The sequence below is a fragment of the Megalops cyprinoides genome, chromosome 4 (genome assembly GCF_013368585.1).
Source record: "Megalops cyprinoides isolate fMegCyp1 chromosome 4, fMegCyp1.pri, whole genome shotgun sequence".
NCBI classification, from domain to species: domain Eukaryota; kingdom Metazoa; phylum Chordata; class Actinopteri; order Elopiformes; family Megalopidae; genus Megalops; species Megalops cyprinoides.
The window spans coordinates 22,624,388-22,642,633 of NC_050586.1; the positions used below are offsets into that span (position 1 = coordinate 22,624,388).

The 18,246-nt window shown below is 44.9% G+C and overlaps 1 protein-coding gene across 1 annotated transcript; it reads left to right on the plus strand.

The window, feature by feature from the left end:
• The first annotated feature begins 451 nt into the window (after window positions 1-451).
• Window positions 452-17,486, plus strand: ppm1f (protein phosphatase, Mg2+/Mn2+ dependent, 1F). Its single transcript, XM_036527963.1, has 8 exons — window positions 452-632; window positions 1,457-1,724; window positions 6,831-6,949; window positions 10,564-10,766; window positions 11,819-12,007; window positions 13,158-13,301; window positions 14,284-14,377; window positions 14,819-17,486. The coding sequence occupies exons 2-8, from the start codon at window positions 1,552-1,554 to the stop codon at window positions 15,211-15,213; spliced, it is 1,317 nt and encodes a 438-aa protein (XP_036383856.1). The 5' UTR covers window positions 452-632; window positions 1,457-1,551; the 3' UTR covers window positions 15,214-17,486.
• The last annotated feature ends 760 nt before the right edge of the window (window positions 17,487-18,246 follow it).

Genomic DNA, 18,246 nt, shown 5'->3' on the forward strand with positions numbered 1-18,246 from the left:
AACATTGTGAAATAAATCTTGCAGAAGGTGAAAACTGGGCCATAAACAAACATATTGTCATGCAATGCTTTGAAAAAGCAGGACAATAAGTTTCAGTTCAGTAGACTAGAGCATGCAGAAATACAATCCACACTCCATTTTAATGCATACCTTTCATTCCACCTGTAACGCCGTAAACTCAAATAATTTATTTCGCCCCATAAGCCATCATTTTACTGAGATATATCCAGTTCCATTTAAGTTTTTAAGCTGTTCGCTCTGTCAGACGGATGGGCACTTATGTAACTATTGTTTTCCACGCCACCTACCGGTGGCAGAGTCGCATCCAGCCTGACTAGTATACACTCAGCCAGCAGAGGGAGCAGCAACATACTTTTCAGGATCTTGTTGAAGTTGTAGCCTTCGCTACTGGGCATGCGCGTTGTGGTAGACATTATTTGACTCGTAGGAACGGAGCATGTCAGTATCTTCACGTCGTTACAGTAGCCAGACTTCCGTGGAGTGGAACTAGACGGGGGTCTTGAAGCGGCGGGAGGGCGTGGGAGCCTAGGTACGAGGATTGCAGGCAGTGGTACATGTTCCGCTGACGCAGAAATAGGCATTTACTCGTTGCGAAGGAAAGCCACGTGAAGGTAAGAAATGCATGTGTCGTAAAATCCTGTTGTATGTAGTATTAATTCAGGTTCTTATAAATGTTTCAGTATTTTACAAAAGGTAACAATTTTATTGTGTACCGTTAAAAAGTGAAGCCTCATATCGCCGGGCCCTGTGTAACTAGCGACTGAAGCAAGCAAAAAACAGTTGCACAGGTGCAAAAGCAAAATGAGACATCCTCTCTGTGAGGCATGTGAGCATTTAACGTATGGAACCTGTTTAATCTGTGTTTCAGCACTTGTGCTCGTGATCTGCACGCTATTGATATGCCAGTCACTTTCCACGCGTATGGGTGTGTTGTCTGAGTTGGAGAAGGAGACTTTCTGTGCATGTGGTTTGTGTAGTTGCCAAGGCAACTTGTATTTTTGTAGACAGCTAGCCACAATGACTATGTAGATGCTTTGGAAGAAACGTTTGTTCAGTTAAGAGGGATTTATTTTACTATTCTGAGCACATTACCCCTAAAATTGTTTTCTTAAACCATACATTTCACCTTACATGTGCTTTTTAAAAATTTATATCTATTATGATTCCTCTCAGGCCATGTGCTGGCTGTAATTGTGTTTGCAGATGGAGTCAAATGTTTTACTTTCACCAATCACCAATCACAAATCTGGCATCACTGATGCATGTTAGTCACAACTTTTAGTACGCAGTAATGCAAAAGAGAGGTCAATATTCTGAAGCTGGTTCCTTTCCTCAGCGTCCTTTAGGTTGCTGAAAAGCACGGTTTTGTCAGGGTCAGCCCCTTGTGTTGTGAAGCCAGCAGTTTAAGACAGTTTTTCCATTTCCCATGTTGAAGACTTCTGTGAACGGGGGGAGTGGGAGGAGCCCGGTCTGTGGCGCGGCGTGGATGAGATCGTCTGGGGGACGCTGAGAGCCTCAGAAGGAAACAGGATGGGCGTGGAGGGAGCGGAGGCCCAGCGCTTCCTGGATGAGTTCGTGAAGGAGTTCCCTGACCCGCTGGGCCCAGACGACCCGCTGCCCGTCAGCCCACTGAGCAGCAGGCTCAGTCAGGACGAGATCCGGGGCGAGAGCCTGGACCTGGCTGGCCGACTGCTGGCTGCGAGGTGGGCAACGACGTGCTTTTGATTGTGGAAAATCCTGTTGATCCCCACCCGTGGATTAATCTCTCTTTATTTTAATATACACACTGAAATGGAATTATGAGTAACACGTGTCATTTTTCACAGCATTTCGTTTAAGCAGCTTTTCCTTCTCTGTATGACACCCTACTGAATACAGTCTCTTCAGTTGCACACTGCAGAAAATCCATTCCACACTTTGCTACACTTTTGATACATTACATAAATTTTTCAATTAATGCAGTTTAGCTCTGTGCCCTCCTTGGGGATGACTGTAGCAAACCAATTGTAAATTGTTTGCAGACTGCCCTACAGACACTAGTAATATTTTGTCACCAGTTTCTCTTTGATGGTGCATGTTTGACACATGGACAGTATAGTATTTTGCACCGCATAAAGAGGGATACGTGTTGCTTAATTTTTGGTGTGACATGTCTCTCCGAGGAGGCCCTCTCAAGTTGAATCATGTTGAGACATTGCAGATGCGGTTGAGATTCTGACTTACCCCTGGTCGTTTGGGGGATTATGACTAGGCTGTGAAGGCAGTGGTTTTGTAGCTTGCACTTGATTCAACCTAAGTTGCCCTGCTTGTGAAATGTCTACTGGAGGGGTAGTTCAGAAGCAGAGAACAAGCCTGCGTTGTCGCGGCTGCTCCAGCTCTGCCTACCTGTGTGCCTCCAATGGGGGAGGTTAACTGTATGCACAAGCTGTTGCATTCCTCAGATTCCTGCGCTGGAAATAAAATGGCCGATAACCTACAGCCTTATCTGTGTAAAATGTACTGGCGAAGAAGTGAAGAGTTTGCAGTCTAATGTCACCAAAAGGACATTCTTTGGTGTTATTGCCCCCCCCCCCCCCCCCCCCCCAGATGATCATTGTTGTTGGAACAGCAACGTGTCATACAAGTTTCGGTTTTTTGGTCCTTTCTATAGCTGCAGACAGGGAAGCACTCGGTTTTATTTTATTATTTATTTCATGAGTGGAGTCGTTTCCTCTGAGTGTGTGGGTAAGGTCTGACTTCCTGTCAGCAGAGCAACTATTGTTCTTGGCCTTCCTGCTTTTCAGAGACCATTTCCCTTTAACTCTGCCTCACAGCAGAGGCCTAAACTGATGACAGATTGACTTCTCATCGGGTTTGTGGAATAACTTCATGCCTGGACAAAACCCTGATTTGTTGCATGTGAATTAAAAGCATGTTTAAACTGTTCCCTCTATTACTTGCTAGCAACATGGTGTGTTTGTGGAAGACTGACGGCAAAGGTCAATGGCAGTCCTTTTTGAGACTGCATTTGATAACCTTTTGTGGCCAGTGTGCAGGAAGTTCCTGATGGCTGATCCTCCTCCCTTTTCCAGCGTTGTTTTTCATTTTTTGCGGCAGGCAGTGAGCTCCCTGGATTGAAGTTTGCCCCAGGCCCAAGGGCAATGACTACACCATGTCTGCTGCAAATGGTTGGCAGGCTGAAATTAAACGGTGGTCAGCGTGGTCAAAATTCAACAAAAAGGCAGTATAGTACTGCCAAGCACATTCAAAGGGCCAGGAAAAAACAAGCATGTCGTGATACTTCACCAACGCTGCCGCCATTTCTAAAAACAAGCTTTAATGGAATGCAGTAAAAAGAGAGTTTTTGAACAAAAATTGGATCTTAAATCGCAAAGCGTGCCAGAGAAACGTATGGTGTTTAATTTTTGTAAGTGCATGCAAAATCAGCAATAATTTGGCTGTTGAAGCGCAGTCTGGCAACCCTGCCACAAAAGACAGGGATTTTTTTTTTCCTTCGTTTGCAGAGGCAGAGGGAGCCACAGCAGGGTCCCATCTCCAGCCCTGTCATGTGATCATGTTAATTACGGGCCCCCCTTTGTGTGGGCTGCTTTCAGAGCCTGTTTACTGCGGACCTGGCAACTGCTACAGTGGCTGCTGAGAACAAAGAACCTGCAGCGTGGCCCTGGAACAGACCAGAATTTGATCAAATGAATAAGTCCGAGGCGGTGCTGTTGCAGCACATTGTAGCCTGCCTCTGCAGTGAGCACACAGTGGTAAATGGAGCCAGAAATGAGTTTAACCGCGCACACTACTGTTAACATGGGTACTGTGTTTCAGTTGTTGTCCAGTTATCAATGGAACAGCAGGCTTTCTGGAGGAAGGTTTGGCAGGTCTCTGACTCTGCATCATGACCTCTGAAACAAGGCATGGGTGTACACCCTAAGGCCTGAATGCTGATCAATAAGACTGAAGCTGGAACAAAGGTCCTGCTTTGACCCCGTGTGTGTTTGTGTGATAGACATGGCTTCACAAGTCAGTGGCACATTGACGCCTCTCCAGCTAAAAAACCGGCTAGTGTAAATGGAGCTTTGGGCTGGCGGAGGGTGAGGAGTAACGCAAGCCCCCGGCCTCATGAAAGATTTAGGAGACTCCAGGGAATTTTAGGAATCCAGTCAGTGTGACGCAGGTCTAAGGCCGGTGGCTCCACTCTCCGCTTCACATGCAGTGAATGGGAAGGGATTGAGCTGATGGGGGGGAGGGGCTTCCATTCACAGAAAAACTACTCTTTGTAGCCTCTGTAGAGACCCAAACAGATTTTGAAGAAGACTCCATATATGGGGGATATTACACAGTTTTATTTTCCTGTTACATTACCACCACTTCCTGTTATGTTAACTGTCATGGCAGTTCTGACTGGAGCCTACCTCTTGAGAAACCTTTGTAATTTTGTCATTCCCTGTTGACCTTTGAGTGTTCAGGTAAATCAAATGGAGAGACTACTCAAACAATCATGGGCGAAGCTTAAACTTTTCAGCCTGTTTTTGCCCCACGAAGCCCCTTTCTGGGCGTGGCTGGACTGTGATTGACTTCACCCCCGGGCGTCCTGAATGGGAACAGTTGTTCCCTAGTATACCATCTGCTCCCTTGACACATGACTGCCGCCCTGCCCCCTTCCCCACTTCCCAACCCTAATGACATCTCCATCCTTGCCCCCTTTTTTTTCCAGCTGAAGTCCAAGAAGAACTGTCCTCCCAAACTCCTTTTACATAGATGTCAGCAGTGGTATAGTGAAAAGATTGACCCACAGTTGCATCAGTAAATATCCAGCTGTATAAATGGATAACATGTAAAACTGTAACCTTTGTAAGTCGCTCTGGATAAGAGCGTCTGCTAAATTACAGTAAGGTAATGTAAAGTTGCCTCATTTTTTTCTAAAAGAGATCCTCATCTGAACGTCCATAGTTCCCCTTCCCTGAGGGGACTTTTAACACTAGTTAAAGCTGTGACAGGGGCCTGATTTAACCCTTGATTTCAGACTGCTGCCTGTAGGTTTACCCTTCCTGATATACTCTGCACACATTCTTTGAGGTGTAGCCATTCTGATGTTCTGACAATAAAGAATACTTTTATTTATTTTCCTTTGTGCCCTCACTGTTTCAGCAGCTTCTATTATAATCCACCTGGAATCTCACCAAATTGGATTATTAACTGTAATATAACCATAACCATAACAGCTATTAAAAACCAGAGAAGAACCAATTTGGTGTTACTCTTATCTAAGCATCAAGGTTTCTTTGAAACGGACAGTACATTTTTAGCCATGCAAACACAAAGTAAATGTTTTGTTTAATCTACAGAGTAGGCTCAGTATTGGGAGTTTCGCATTTGGCTGCTCCTTGTCTGAAAGCACACTTGGGGCGAGTCGTGTCATGCTCTACCAGGTGTGGGGCACCTGCCATGCATGCCTGTAAGCCACAGACTCCTGGGAACGCTTGTGGAGCATGTCCCTCCTCCCTCAAGACTCGCCACTCTCCAGGGCTGGGACTGAAAAAGCGGTCCACAGTGCAGTCCAGAGTGATTTAAGTGTTTGTTCACATGTAGTCCTCACAATCTGCAGTTTGCCCTTTGCCTTGAATAATGAATTTTTTGCAAATGTTCCCTTAACCCACAATCCTTTTTATCTGCATGTATGTGAACAAAACAGAGTGTGTGTTGTCAAAATGATATGATAAAAAGTAACACGTGATTTAATTATGCTGCAGCGAATAACTGGTGCAGTAGTAAGGAGCCGGACTCCTGTCTGAAAGGTTGCTGGTTGAGGTCCCTGTTGGGGCACTACCCTTGGGCAAGGTACTTAACCCACAACTGCCTCAGTAAATATCCAGCTGTATAAATGTATAACATGCGAAATTGTAACCTATTTAGGTTGCTGTGGATAAGACTGTCTGCTAAATTACATGTAATGTAATGTGATAGCACCTATTTGCCTGTCGGGTGGACTGTTCAGTCTAACCATAAAGCAAGAAGTCATAGAAGTGAGTAAAACAGTCAATGACACATTTAAGGCTTTATTCTTTTCAAGAACTAATTTTTTTATATTTTCTGATCTAAAGGACAAAGGTGTTCTCTGAGTAGCAGGACCTTTTATTCAGTATGTTAAATTTCTGGGGCATTTTGCGTTGCAGTTAGATTGAGTACTCACTTGAAGTGATTTAAAAAATCCTAATAGCTGCCTGTGAAGAAAACATTGATTTGATTCTCTTCGTTCTTCACTCACCAGTAGTCAACTAGAAGATAGCATATACAATTTCCAATATTGTGACACAGAGTATTGTGTGCATCAGAGATATCTATACATCACAGTTCTGTCTGAGAGCCTTCTTTGTCAAACGCTGCTATTTAATTTTTTTGTAATCCTTAACATTTTCATTTAAGTTTTCATAAATATATTAGATGATAATGATATTTGTCAATACTATGGTCAAAGCTGTTCAAAAGAGATTTTACAAATTTTACATTGTTTGTAATGAGAGTGATGAATTTTTCTTTATTCGTGAAGCATGTTAAATGAAAAGATTTTTCAGTAACTACACATAGAAGAGGTCCATGTTTAATGTTTTTAATAAAGATGAGGCAAAGGGTTCGAACATTTAAACATTATGCCATCGACAGTGAAATGTTGCTATTCTGTTGCCAGCTCTCATATCTAATTCTAGAAGTTTGCCAAATGTGTAGGCTTTAATTAAGGACAAATTGTGGATTGGGTGAATGCCATGCTGAGTGGAGATGGTCTGATGCCCTAAACCCCTCCCACCCTCTGCCTCTTACAGGAATGCCCCACCGCTGCTGAGCGCTGCCCTGTCCCATGCAGGGCTGGAGGAACTCCTGAAGAGTGACCTCACTCCCTTCCACTGTCCCCCGGACCCCGAGCAGGAATCCACCTCCGTCTGTGAGTCCCCCTCCCCCAAGACACACTGTCATTCTGGCTGATGGTTGCTGGCATGCCCTTATTCAGTTGCCAAGGGTTTTTAAATCGGATATTTGTTACACTGCATTGTAGATTTGCCAAAAGTCTGCTGGTAGCATACATTTTTTGCATGTTATTTATATAACCTCAAGAGGTTCAGATTAAGTGCCTTTGCTGAAAGGCACAACAGAACATTGTTTATTTGGTTGTATTTGATAAGGACACATGATCCCACACAAAGATCGCGTGAGTTAGAAAGGTCACAAAAACACACATTTCAGTCAGCACTGTAGAACTGCCATAACCACATGATGCAGGCATAACTACAGACACTGCTTTAATTGTAAGCAAATCATTGATTTCAATCCATGATGTGGCCATGCATGTTTAGCAAACTGGGGTTGGCGACCATCGATATCCCTTACGCGGGCGAACGATGGAGGAAATAATCAAGATAAATAGGCAGCGGCGTCGCTATGTGTAATGAGCCTTTATGGCACTACAGTAATGAGTTTCTTAAGATGTGAAAAATGAACTGGCCTGAGGAATTGCAGTGCTCCATTTTTAAAATGTCTGCTCCTCTGGAATGCTGAAAGTGTTTATCATGGAACAGGTTTACAGCATTTGTTCTGTTACCATTGGAGGTTGCGTATGAATACCTTGCTAATTGCTCAAGGATGGAAGTCACTGCCTGATGATCTTGAAAATCGGTGCCGATGGGTGGTTGAGCCCAGCTGCATGTGGCTTGTTCTTGAACCAGAGGTTCCCACAGATCTGCCAGCTGTGTGCCTAATCTTAGGCATGCATAATGAGGATTAGTTACTTGCTAATTTGCTCACTCAGAAGCCAGCGGCTATAGCCAAGTACTGAGAAAGTAACCAGGTGTGTCTGGAACAGGGTCGGACACTAGGGAGAGGTGGGGAAACAGAGAGAGCAGGATGTCCTCAGGGGCTTCTATGATCAAGATTTTCAAATTGATTCATAAAACAATCAATGGACATCCTTGAGATCCTGCATATCAAATGCCATGCTGGTTGAACACAATATCCCTCAGAACACCAATTTCCAGGACCGGTAGGGCAGACATGCTCTAAGATCCCTCCATTAGGCTGGTAGATGGGTGTTGTATGTTTGCAATTTGGGCTCAGAGGGGTCAGACTTTTAAAGTGGGCCTGGATTTCCTGCAAGGGAATTAATTTGGGGGGTAAAGGGGATGGGAGTCATTGTGGTTGTCTGGCACACCGCCAGCCAGTGCAGCGTTGCCTGCTTCTGTTTAATCTACAGGCATCGCTTGGCCTTCGCCTGTCCCACCACCCCACACCAGCCCATTCCCATTAGAGCAGGGGCTCGTTAGCATGATTAGCTGGGTAACCGAGCGACCATGTTAGCCACGCTCTGGCTGCGTCTAAAGGGAGAACAAAGCGGACCTTGTGCGCCCCCTCCCCCCGTGGCGGCGCCTTGTGCTGGTGGGAAGATGCAGTCAGCTTTTGCGTAGAACTGTCTACACCGTCACACGTAACTCTGGCCAATATCGCCCATGATCGATTCTCCACGAGCACACGGTCTTAACTCAAAACAGCTTTGACACGGGCATAGCTATTACATCTCTTGGCAGGCCATACTTGCAGATATACACCCACACGTACACAGCACACCCTATTCATCACTTATGTAAGGACACTACGAGTCATCCAAGAGAGTGTAGTCTGGCCTGCTGGCCCCGTCTTTTGAGAGTTTCCATCAGCCTTGAGCCACAGATGTCCATGGCTTGCTATGATCAGACTGCCCTGCAATCAAAGCCACTCACACATACTCTGTCCATGGTGAGAAAACCACACCACCCCTACAGACAGACTCTCCGATTCACACCCCAAGGAGGACATGCAAGAGTGGGCGGAGGACTGCTAGACACAGCTCTCCCTCCCCGAGGTCCTAAAGCCTGCCAGCTGATTTCATGGGAGTTTTCTGGTTCTAGTCTCAGATTGCTGGGGGTTGTGAGTGCAAGGGTAGATGGCAGAAAGTTTTTTTTAATTTTCTCTCACAAAATAGAACATCTTGAAGTTTTTTGTTTTGTTTTAGTTTGGTTTATTTTTTAAATGAAAGATCCTTTTGTCATACAGATGTGTGATGTTCTTGCTGCTGTTTAAGAGCTCTGTGTTTTCTTCCCCTGGTTCACTATTTTCTCCACACCCATAAAACACTAAGGGATGCTATCACCTGTTATGGGGCAAATAAGTTCCCCTCTGACAAATAAGTATGCCGCTGTATGCATTGACCTTCTCTGATTAACTTGTGTGTTGATGTTTTTATAACGTTCCAGCCTTATTGTTACCGTGTGTCCAGATGCCCCCCCTTACTGCAGACACGTGCTGTGTCATTGTAGGCATGGCCAGAACACGGAAAAGCAATGAGCAACAGAGCGTGCCTGACCTCTAGTGACAATATTTGAAATTGCACCTCAAGCTCCTTGAATCCTGGTTAAAGATTTAATTTTCTGATTAACACCTGAGATATCAGGAAAGTTGACCTATTTGGCTAATGAAAACAATCCAAACTACAATTTAAATTCTAATAGTAAATAGTGTTTTAGTATATGCAATGAAACTGTTTCATGTCTTTGATATCCTTTACCTCCAGTGCTTGTTTTAGGACATTGTTATGAATTTTTTAGCAGCATTAAATGCAGGGGTGATTATAGTGATTTATGATTATAGTCTGAAGTGTCTTTTTATGTTGCATTAGCTTGAATGCATGGAGTACTGTGCCACATCAAATGCCTTTATGGTTGTGATTTAGGTGTATTTTTAAACAATTGAGAAAAGAAAAGAAGGTAACAGTCTCTCCCCTGAAAGCAGGGTTGTCCCTCACTTATGTGCATGTGTGTGTGCATGTGTGTGTACGCACAAGTCTGCCTCATGTCACAGTGTTTGGTAATGAAAGTGTAGCTGTGAGCAGTTCATGTAAATATAAACATAAAATCAGTATTGTGAATGTCATCAATATCATCCAGCTTTAGTCTGTAAATTAAGTGCAGCTCACGTGCTTTTACCAGTTGTTCTCTTTTCATTCAGTCGAGTGAGTGTTACAAGTAGATTCAACTTTTTTTACCAATATTCTGGTTAAAGATGCATCAGTCCCACTACCACACAAAAGAATTGTTTGTATGAAGCAACACTAGCCATGGAAACATCAGATAAATGTTAAGTTTGAGATGTTTTCATATGCCATTCATGTGAGGGCCTAGCCACTATAACCCTTGTGGTTTCCAGTCCTGACATACATCCTTTCAGGCAAGAACTACCACGTCAATGTCAAAATAAAATTTTCAGTTAAAATAGTAAAGATAACATAGTGAATGACGCCAAAGTGCCGCAGTGAAGATGGCATGCAAATTTCTGTGGCTTCCTGTCTGTCAACGACTTTCTCACTTTCACTCTCTTTTACCCACTGTAATCAATGAATATTAACTGAGACCTGATATTTTGACATCAGAAAAGGTTGACATTTTAAGCCAGAAACATTTTTATAAGGTTTCTTTTATCCTGTAATGCAGTAATTTATCAGCAAGAATCCACAAATTGCTCCTGCCTCCACAGTGCTCCAGTCTGAGCCGCTCCAGCGCCTCTTCTTTAACAAGCTGCGAGAGGTTGGATTCGCCTGGCAGCAGAGAGCCCCCGCCCCGGCTTCACCCCCCTCCCGTCCCCTCCTCACCTCTGTCCATGCCATCCGCAATGCCCGGCGGAAGATGGAGGACCGTCACGTGGCCCTTCCCGAGTTCAACCAGCTCTTCGGCCTGCAGGTGGCTGCCGCACACTCGCAGTCTTGCATGTTCACCCAAGCTCCGAGAGCTCAAAGCGAGCCGCGTGGTGCATCTCGTGCCCAGAGTGGGGCACCGAGTAGGCCTGTTCAAGGGGCTATCAGCTCCTCCATACTTTCTCTGTTTGGCATCAAGCCATTTCGAAAATCTGGTTAGCTGGAACACATGTGTCTGTGACCGAGGGAAACCCACCAAAAACCTATTTGACAATGTTCCGCCTGTCTTCTGGTAGAGCAGCTACTTTGCTTCTACGTATCTGAAATCATTTTCTCTGATGACAACAAGATGTAGAGAGCATAGGATTATCACATACAACTACTCTAGATTATTACAATGATTAGCTGCAGGTATTATACTTTGGGCTAAATCACTAATCAATTAATCACTCACTAATCTTGCCTAGGCATTGCATGTAAGAATTTGTGCACATTTGACTCCTCTGCAAATAACTAATTTTGACAGAATGAATACAGTTACATTAGCATAGACCCACTGTTACTGAGATAAAACTGGAAGCTCCCATTGGAGTCTGGTCTATGGATCAGAAATTTGATTCTCTGAACCCCTCACATTTGATCTTGAGTGCCATACATATTGAAAAACGTACTCTATGATTCACTATTGTTTTTATCAAAGTTTAATTTAGTTTTATTTGCACATATGAAATAGTAATGTTAAAAGAAATACAGATACAAGCAAGTGAATTTATGTGGAGTTTACCTTTTGACCATGTCAGTACCAAGGACCAACTTTGCATGGATGTGAAGTAGTTTGGTCCAGAAAAAAAAAAACACAAAGTCATTCCTACCATTCAATGCCTGCTACAAAGTGTCTTGGCAGTGAAAATAAATATTATCAAGTGCTTTAATCGCTGCTGCATACTGTTTATCAAAGGTGGTCTCTGATAGTTGCACACGTCATTGTGTGGAGTCAGACTGTCTGCCCTGTTGCTGTTAGAACATCCTCTGTGCCCCTCTTTTCATGGGCCGATTGGCTGAGAGTCAGAGCTCTGATAGCCGTGCCCCTCCCAACAGGATGGAGTGGAGCGAGGATACTACGCTGTGTTTGACGGGCACGGAGGGGTGGACGCAGCCACGTACGCCGCCACCCACCTGCACGTCGCCCTCAGCCAGCACGAGGAGCTGCAGAGTGACCCGGCCGCTGCGCTCAAGAGTGCCTTCACCCGCACCGACGACATGTTCAGGGAAAAAGCAAAGAGAGAGGTGAGCACCGGTCTGCGTCCTTCTTGCAATGCCAGGGTTGTCAAATGGACACACTAGGTTCAACCTGATTGCGTGAAGAATCTTCTCATTCAAACGTCTCATTCGCTGTAGACCTTTAAACCCGTCCACACCTCATATTGTCCAGTGGTCAACATTTCTCTACACAGAAGGGCATATTGTAATATTCGTTGAAAAGCTTTGTAACCCAGAAGTTTGTAATCAGAACGTTTTACTGATGTTCATGCCACAGCTAATACTTAAGGAAGGAAAGGTTTGTGTGAAGAATATGACTGTATACCTTCAACTGGGAGCACACTGTGTGACTGCTAAAATCTTAATGTCGCAGACCACTACACATTGCAGGAAAGTAAACTCCCAACAAATCGTCTTGTGGTTGTGGCGGTGGGTACACTGTGCAAAATAGGCACCCACATAGTACAGTTTCACAGCTTGTGATTGTTTCTCTGACCAAAGAAGCAACAGGCTAGTGTCATAGTTAGTGTCATTTTGTGCCTGGGAGTCATAAAAATAAAAGTGAAAAAGACTTGGGGCCTGTTAGGGGCTAGAAAAGCCATGGACAGTATGCTAACTACCTACCGTGCTTCCTCTCATACACTCACTCAAACTCACATGCGTGTGCAGTGGAGAGATCTGTACGTTCTCATCCCCTTGCCTGTCTGGTTAGAAATGGCATTGTTATTGTATTGGCTGAGATCTAAAATGGACAAAGATGGAAGGTGAATTCAGGGGCAGATGAATGTGCTACACATGTTCGCATGTTGTGCAGCCCTGGTCAAGGGATGCTTCATTGTTCTCTAGCGTTTTATTCTATTCTTCTAATGACGTAATCTGATTAGCTGTTAAGATTGAAAGGGCTGCCAAAGTGTTCATAGTGTGTGATTGACGTTCAGTACTCAATACTACAATACTACTCATGAACATGGTAGTTATTCTCAAAGTATGAAACCGTCTTATCAGACTGCTTGATGAAAGCTTGTTTTGTCATTATTGGAGTACTAGAGTCAAATGGTTGAAGGCAGTCGCTTCTTTGGGGCATAAACACTGAAAATTGTAGCAACAGAAGGAATGTGGAGAGGGTTGTGCCAGACATTCTCATTTGCAGTGTGTGTGTGTGTGTGTGTGTCTGCAGCGTCTGCGCAGTGGCAGCACTGGGGTGGCGATCCTGCTGTCAGGCGATTGGCTGCACGTGGCCTGGCTGGGTGACTCCCAGGTTATGCTGGTGAGCCAGGGCCAGCCTGTCACGCTCATGGAGCCCCACAAGCCCGAGAGAGAGGTGACCAAATGCACCCACACCCTTTTCACACATGCCAGGGCCTAGCCACTCATTACTGTCAGTGTTCTCCCGGAGGACACACCCTAATCCAAGGGTGTTGTGCAAAAGATAATGTGCAAGTGCAGCAAGTGGAAGACAGTACACCCACAGCACAATATGGTTATCGAATGCAGTTACGTATAGTATCAGCCTAATAGAATAAAGCACTTCCGTTTTGCCTGCCGGTTACCCATTTATCCTTAGTAGGTTCAAGGGCTCAGGTCTGATTTAGACCTCCTGTTATAGTGTGACTCAGTCTTGGTTCTGTAGGACAGCATACCAAGCCTGCTATCTCCCAGCCAACTGCACTGTGTCAGGCATTAAACTAGTTCAGTTTTAAGAGCCTGGCTGAATCGGGTGGTTCCCGTGAGGAGAGGACACCTGCAAACACTGGCAGTCCTCCAGAGCCGGGGCACAGGAGCGCCCTAGTCAGACCGCTGAAGGCTTTATCGCTCACCTTCGGTGCTCTCTCCCTTCACTCCAGCTACTGTGTGGAATCACTGCAGTTACACAGCGCTGCGCTCCTCTGTCTTCTCGTTGTTTGCGCAGCTGCTGTCTTGTTTGACGAGCAGAACGGTATCCAGAGGTGTTGTGAAAAGCCCCATATAACTGTAAAATATGGATTGCCCTCAGTGGATTATTGATTAGTCTGATCTGACATTGCCCAGATTCCCTCTCAGGCAGGCAAATTTTACTTGAAGAGTACACCCACAGAGTACTGCAGAACTGCTGCAGGGTTGTGGGTTTGAATCCCAGGTTGGAATCTGATGGAAAAAAAGCCTGCCTGTGTGGGTGCATGAATGTTCCAAAAACAGCAAATGCAAGCACACTTGATGGACCCAGAGCGTCTGCTAGGCACGATTGCGGGGATCGTTATGCTCTCTAAAAGAGGAGGCGTGTTAAATTCAGCTCTGCTAATGGCTGTGTTTAACCCTCCAACCAGGATGAGAAGCAAAGGATCGAGGATCTGGGCGGGTGTATTGCCTTCATGGGTTGCTGGCGCGTCAATGGCACTTATGCCGTTTCCAGGGCGATCGGTGAGTGACATAGCCTCTACAATAGTGTTGCTAAGCGATAGCAGACATCCCTCCTCTCTACTAAGCACATTGTTGTGAAGTGGTCTTAAAATAGGTCGGAACAGTTTGTCAGTGGCGGCGGAACCAATGGCTCGCTGGCACTTTATTACATTGTACCTAGCTGGATAGCTAGAGCAGAGTGTTTAACAGAAGTGATTACTCATTTCATGCTTTTTCACCAGATGTTGCATCTGCAGTTTGATTGCATCTCACAGTATGTTCAGTTTTACTGTTAGAGCATCTGTGTGCTGCATGTACCACATACACACAGTTTCAGACTGTCTTTGAGGGGTGGTTAGAACATACGAGGCAGTCGAAATGCCATTTGGGAATGAATCCCAATGTATTGACATGAAGCCCCCCCCCCCCCCCCCCCCCCCCCTCCCTTTCATCTGCCCCCAGGTGACTTTGACCAGAAGCCCTACATCTCCAACGAGGCAGACTGTGCCTCCGTCCGCCTGAGCGGTAAGGAGGACTACGTCCTGCTGGCATGCGATGGCTTCTTTGACACAGTGCAGCCGGCAGACGTGCCGGGGCTGGTGCTTGAGGCCCTGCGGGACAGCGGTGGCCAGGGTGGCCCGGCAGCCCAGCGGCTGGTGTCCCAGGCCAAGAGTGCCGGCTCCAGCGACAATATCACAGTGCTGCTGGTCTTTCTGCGGGACCCGGAGCAGCTCCTCCGGGAGGCAGAGGGGGACGCCGACCACCCCCGCTGCTCCGTTGAGGAGACGTCCAGCATCGTCCAGGACAGCAAGGGCACACCAGAGGGCCCCTTTGGCCAGAGCGCGGCAGAGCAGTGAGGCCGGAAACAGAATCTGGGCAGAAAAAAACAGGTGTCACAATATGAGCTCTGGCAGGTCTCTCTGAATACTGAGTGTTGGCCTTAATTTGCATGTGGTCACCAAAAACCAGGGCTTATGTTATGGTCTGACTGGCAACGTGTGCAGACGCACTCTTGAAAGGGTGGTTTGAAGTGGAAACCTGCGTTGCAGTGGGTCCAAAAATCTCTGCTACTCAACCAAGCCAGGTTTGCTGTAAGGGCCACCCAAGGAGCTTTGGGTCATCTGTCTTAGGGTCACTGTTACAAGCCACTGGAGCCAACTCTCAATGGCTTTCCGTGAGCTTATGTGTTTAAAAAAAAAAAACACTCAAACAAAAATGTGGCACTGTACAAAATGCTGGTCTTAAAAGAATATTACTCGTGCTAAAAGCTTGGCTGTAATGTGCTGTTTTTTGTATATGAGTAACATGCATATTTAGCAGTGTGTCTGCTTTGTGGGTGTGTCATTAGTGTATGCTTCCACTGTCCTGTAAAAGAACCACATTTTCTTCCTCTCTTATCAATACAGAATACAGAGGTCTATAAATCAGTACCAGCTGGGCCAAAAAAAAAAAAAAACAGTGAAGTGCGGCTTTTTAACCACAGTGTATCAGCACTGATGGCCAGCCTCCATCTTTGTTTCCCTTTTGTTTTCCTGTGCCTTTGGAAACAGTGTTAAATAAATAGATGTGCTAAGACTGGCTGGAGACAAACCAAAGACACCAAGAGCACGGGGGCATTATGGACTCCCTGTCCTGTAGCCGAGATGTGCTTGGGGTTTAATGGCAGCCCAATGGCTGGGGCAGCTCACATTGCAGTGTCACAAGTGTCATGAATATTTTAAACCCTGATGACATACAGCTGTAGTAACAGGGCAGCTGTAATATAATGGGGCTATTAATAGACAAAGTGGAAGGTATTGAACCAAGCTTGTGGAGGGGCAGAAAGGGGGGGGGGGGTTGGCAAATATGTCAAATGAACCACCTCTGCATATTTGATCTAGCCCTCCTTCAGTTCTCACTTTGCTGAGACTACTGGGTCAGGACAGGAGAGGAGAGCAGATTCTGCAACCCCCATTGGCAATGAGCAGCTTTCTTGGTCTTCTGATTTTCTAGGTCACCCTAATCCATCAGTCACCATGCTTCATGAAAACTTTGCCATTAGGTCAAATCAAACCTAGTAATGAATTCTGCTTCTGTGACCGAGAGTTTGCATGGATACAGACACTGCAGCAATGCGCAAACATGGCTGCTGAACCTGGGGGGCAAGCACCTCAAGGTTACTAGTTTGGGTTTGGTACCTAACATTGTTGCTGTCTCTCTTTATCTACGGTGTTATCGTATCTTATCGTATCGTATCTATGCAGCTATCTAGTAGAGCTTGCAAGTCTGTTCCAGGAAATCTGTTGAATCTGGGTGCTGAGTCATCTTTTGCCCACAATTCACAGTACGCATCTGATGGGAAACGTTCAGTCGATGATGTCGCTTTATTGTAAACCCTCTCAAAGCAGTGGCTTGTGATTGATGTCAGTGTCTGGTAAAATCCAAAAGATCTGTAGCTCAGAGAGAGCTGTGTGCCTCTCTGCTGACAACATTAGACGGTTATGAGATATATCAGAAATGAGCAGCTTGCCCTAAAAAATGTGTGCCCCGTGTAAAACTAGCAAAGCAAGGCTTTGCGTGTCTGATAAATATTTAACCAAAGTCTCCCTAAAATACGCTGAATGCACACAAGTTGTGGTGCTTGCAAAGTGTAGAAACCCATTTTTGTTCTGACAAAAATGGTACAAGGTTTCGGAAAACGGATCATCAGGGCAGTTATGGCAGGCAGTGTATTCTGTGTGTTCTTTTCACTGGCCTTATTGAAGTGAACCATCACCGGATAACACCCGAAACCAGCCCCCTGATTCTTACACAGCTGGTGCATTTTTCAAAGAGAGGCCTGAAAAATATGGAGCCAAATTCCCCATCCATCTTCATACTGTTAACTATGTCAAGAATTTGGGTGCTAAGCCTTTGTACTGAGCTTTTGTAGGGTTGTGGTGTCTGAAAATTTTGCCCTCATGTTCAGTGTTTTCACAGTTTCTTAATGTGTTGATGTCCATCATGAATCTGGAAGATGGTATTCGTTTATAACCTCTATACCAGTCCTTTTGCCCATATTTGCTGGGAAATCAAGTGCCATCTGGAAGGTTTTATAACAAGTGGATATACAGTATTAAACTTCATCTTTCGTGTATGCGTGTGTGTGTGTGTGTGTGTGTGTGTGTGTGTGTGTGTGTGTGTGTGTGTGTTAATATGATTGCATGCAGCATTTGTATTGACAGTTGTTAACATACCCTAATGGATCCTCTCTTTTTAAACTGGTTAATGTTTTTTTAAAGTGTAGTGTGACTTTGAGGTGGAAACTGGGTGTGTTTTTAAGCTTTCGCATTGATTTAAACAGGGAACATCCCAAGACTGTGTTACGTGTTTTACACCACTCTATGTAAGTGCCTTAACCTGTCTCAGAAATATTGGTAAATAAAACTAATCAAAGCATAATAAGATGAAAATGCTTTGACAAAACTTTTGGTTTCAGACTTCCCTCCCCCCACCACCCCCATTTCAAATTTCTGATATTCAAGTAGTTTCTGAGATTTATGAGACCTAATTATTTACTTGTGTGCACGTCCTTCACATTTCATCCGTTATTTATGAGGTTGCAGTGGGTGACTTGGTTGATGAGGAAAAAAGCATTGCCATGCTACTATGTATGTGCAGCTTTTATGTTTTTGTCAGTATTCTGCAAGTTATTGCAGTTTTACCCTGACACCATTACTGAAACACAAATGTTGCTTCACCCATGTATACTGATATTGATCACCTGACCAGGAATGTTCCTGAACACAGTTTAAGTTTAGATGAATTGTATTGAAGTGAGTTGGTGGATTCAATTTCTGGACAGATATTTTACAGTATTACATTTTCCCCAATTGTATCATTGCTTTGTGATCTGAAACTTTGTATGAGAC

Excerpts from the sequence above, each read along its gene's own strand:
- ppm1f (XM_036527963.1), top strand. The coding sequence starts at position 1,552 with ATGGGCGTGGAGGGAGCGGAGGCCCAGCGCTTCCTGGATGAGTTCGTG. Across the intron at positions 6,950-10,563 it reads GCAGGAATCCACCTCCGTCT|TGCTCCAGTCTGAGCCGCTC; the intron begins GTGAGTCCCCCT and ends CTGCCTCCACAG. Across the intron at positions 10,767-11,818 it reads ACCAGCTCTTCGGCCTGCAG|GATGGAGTGGAGCGAGGATA; the intron begins GTGGCTGCCGCA and ends CCCTCCCAACAG.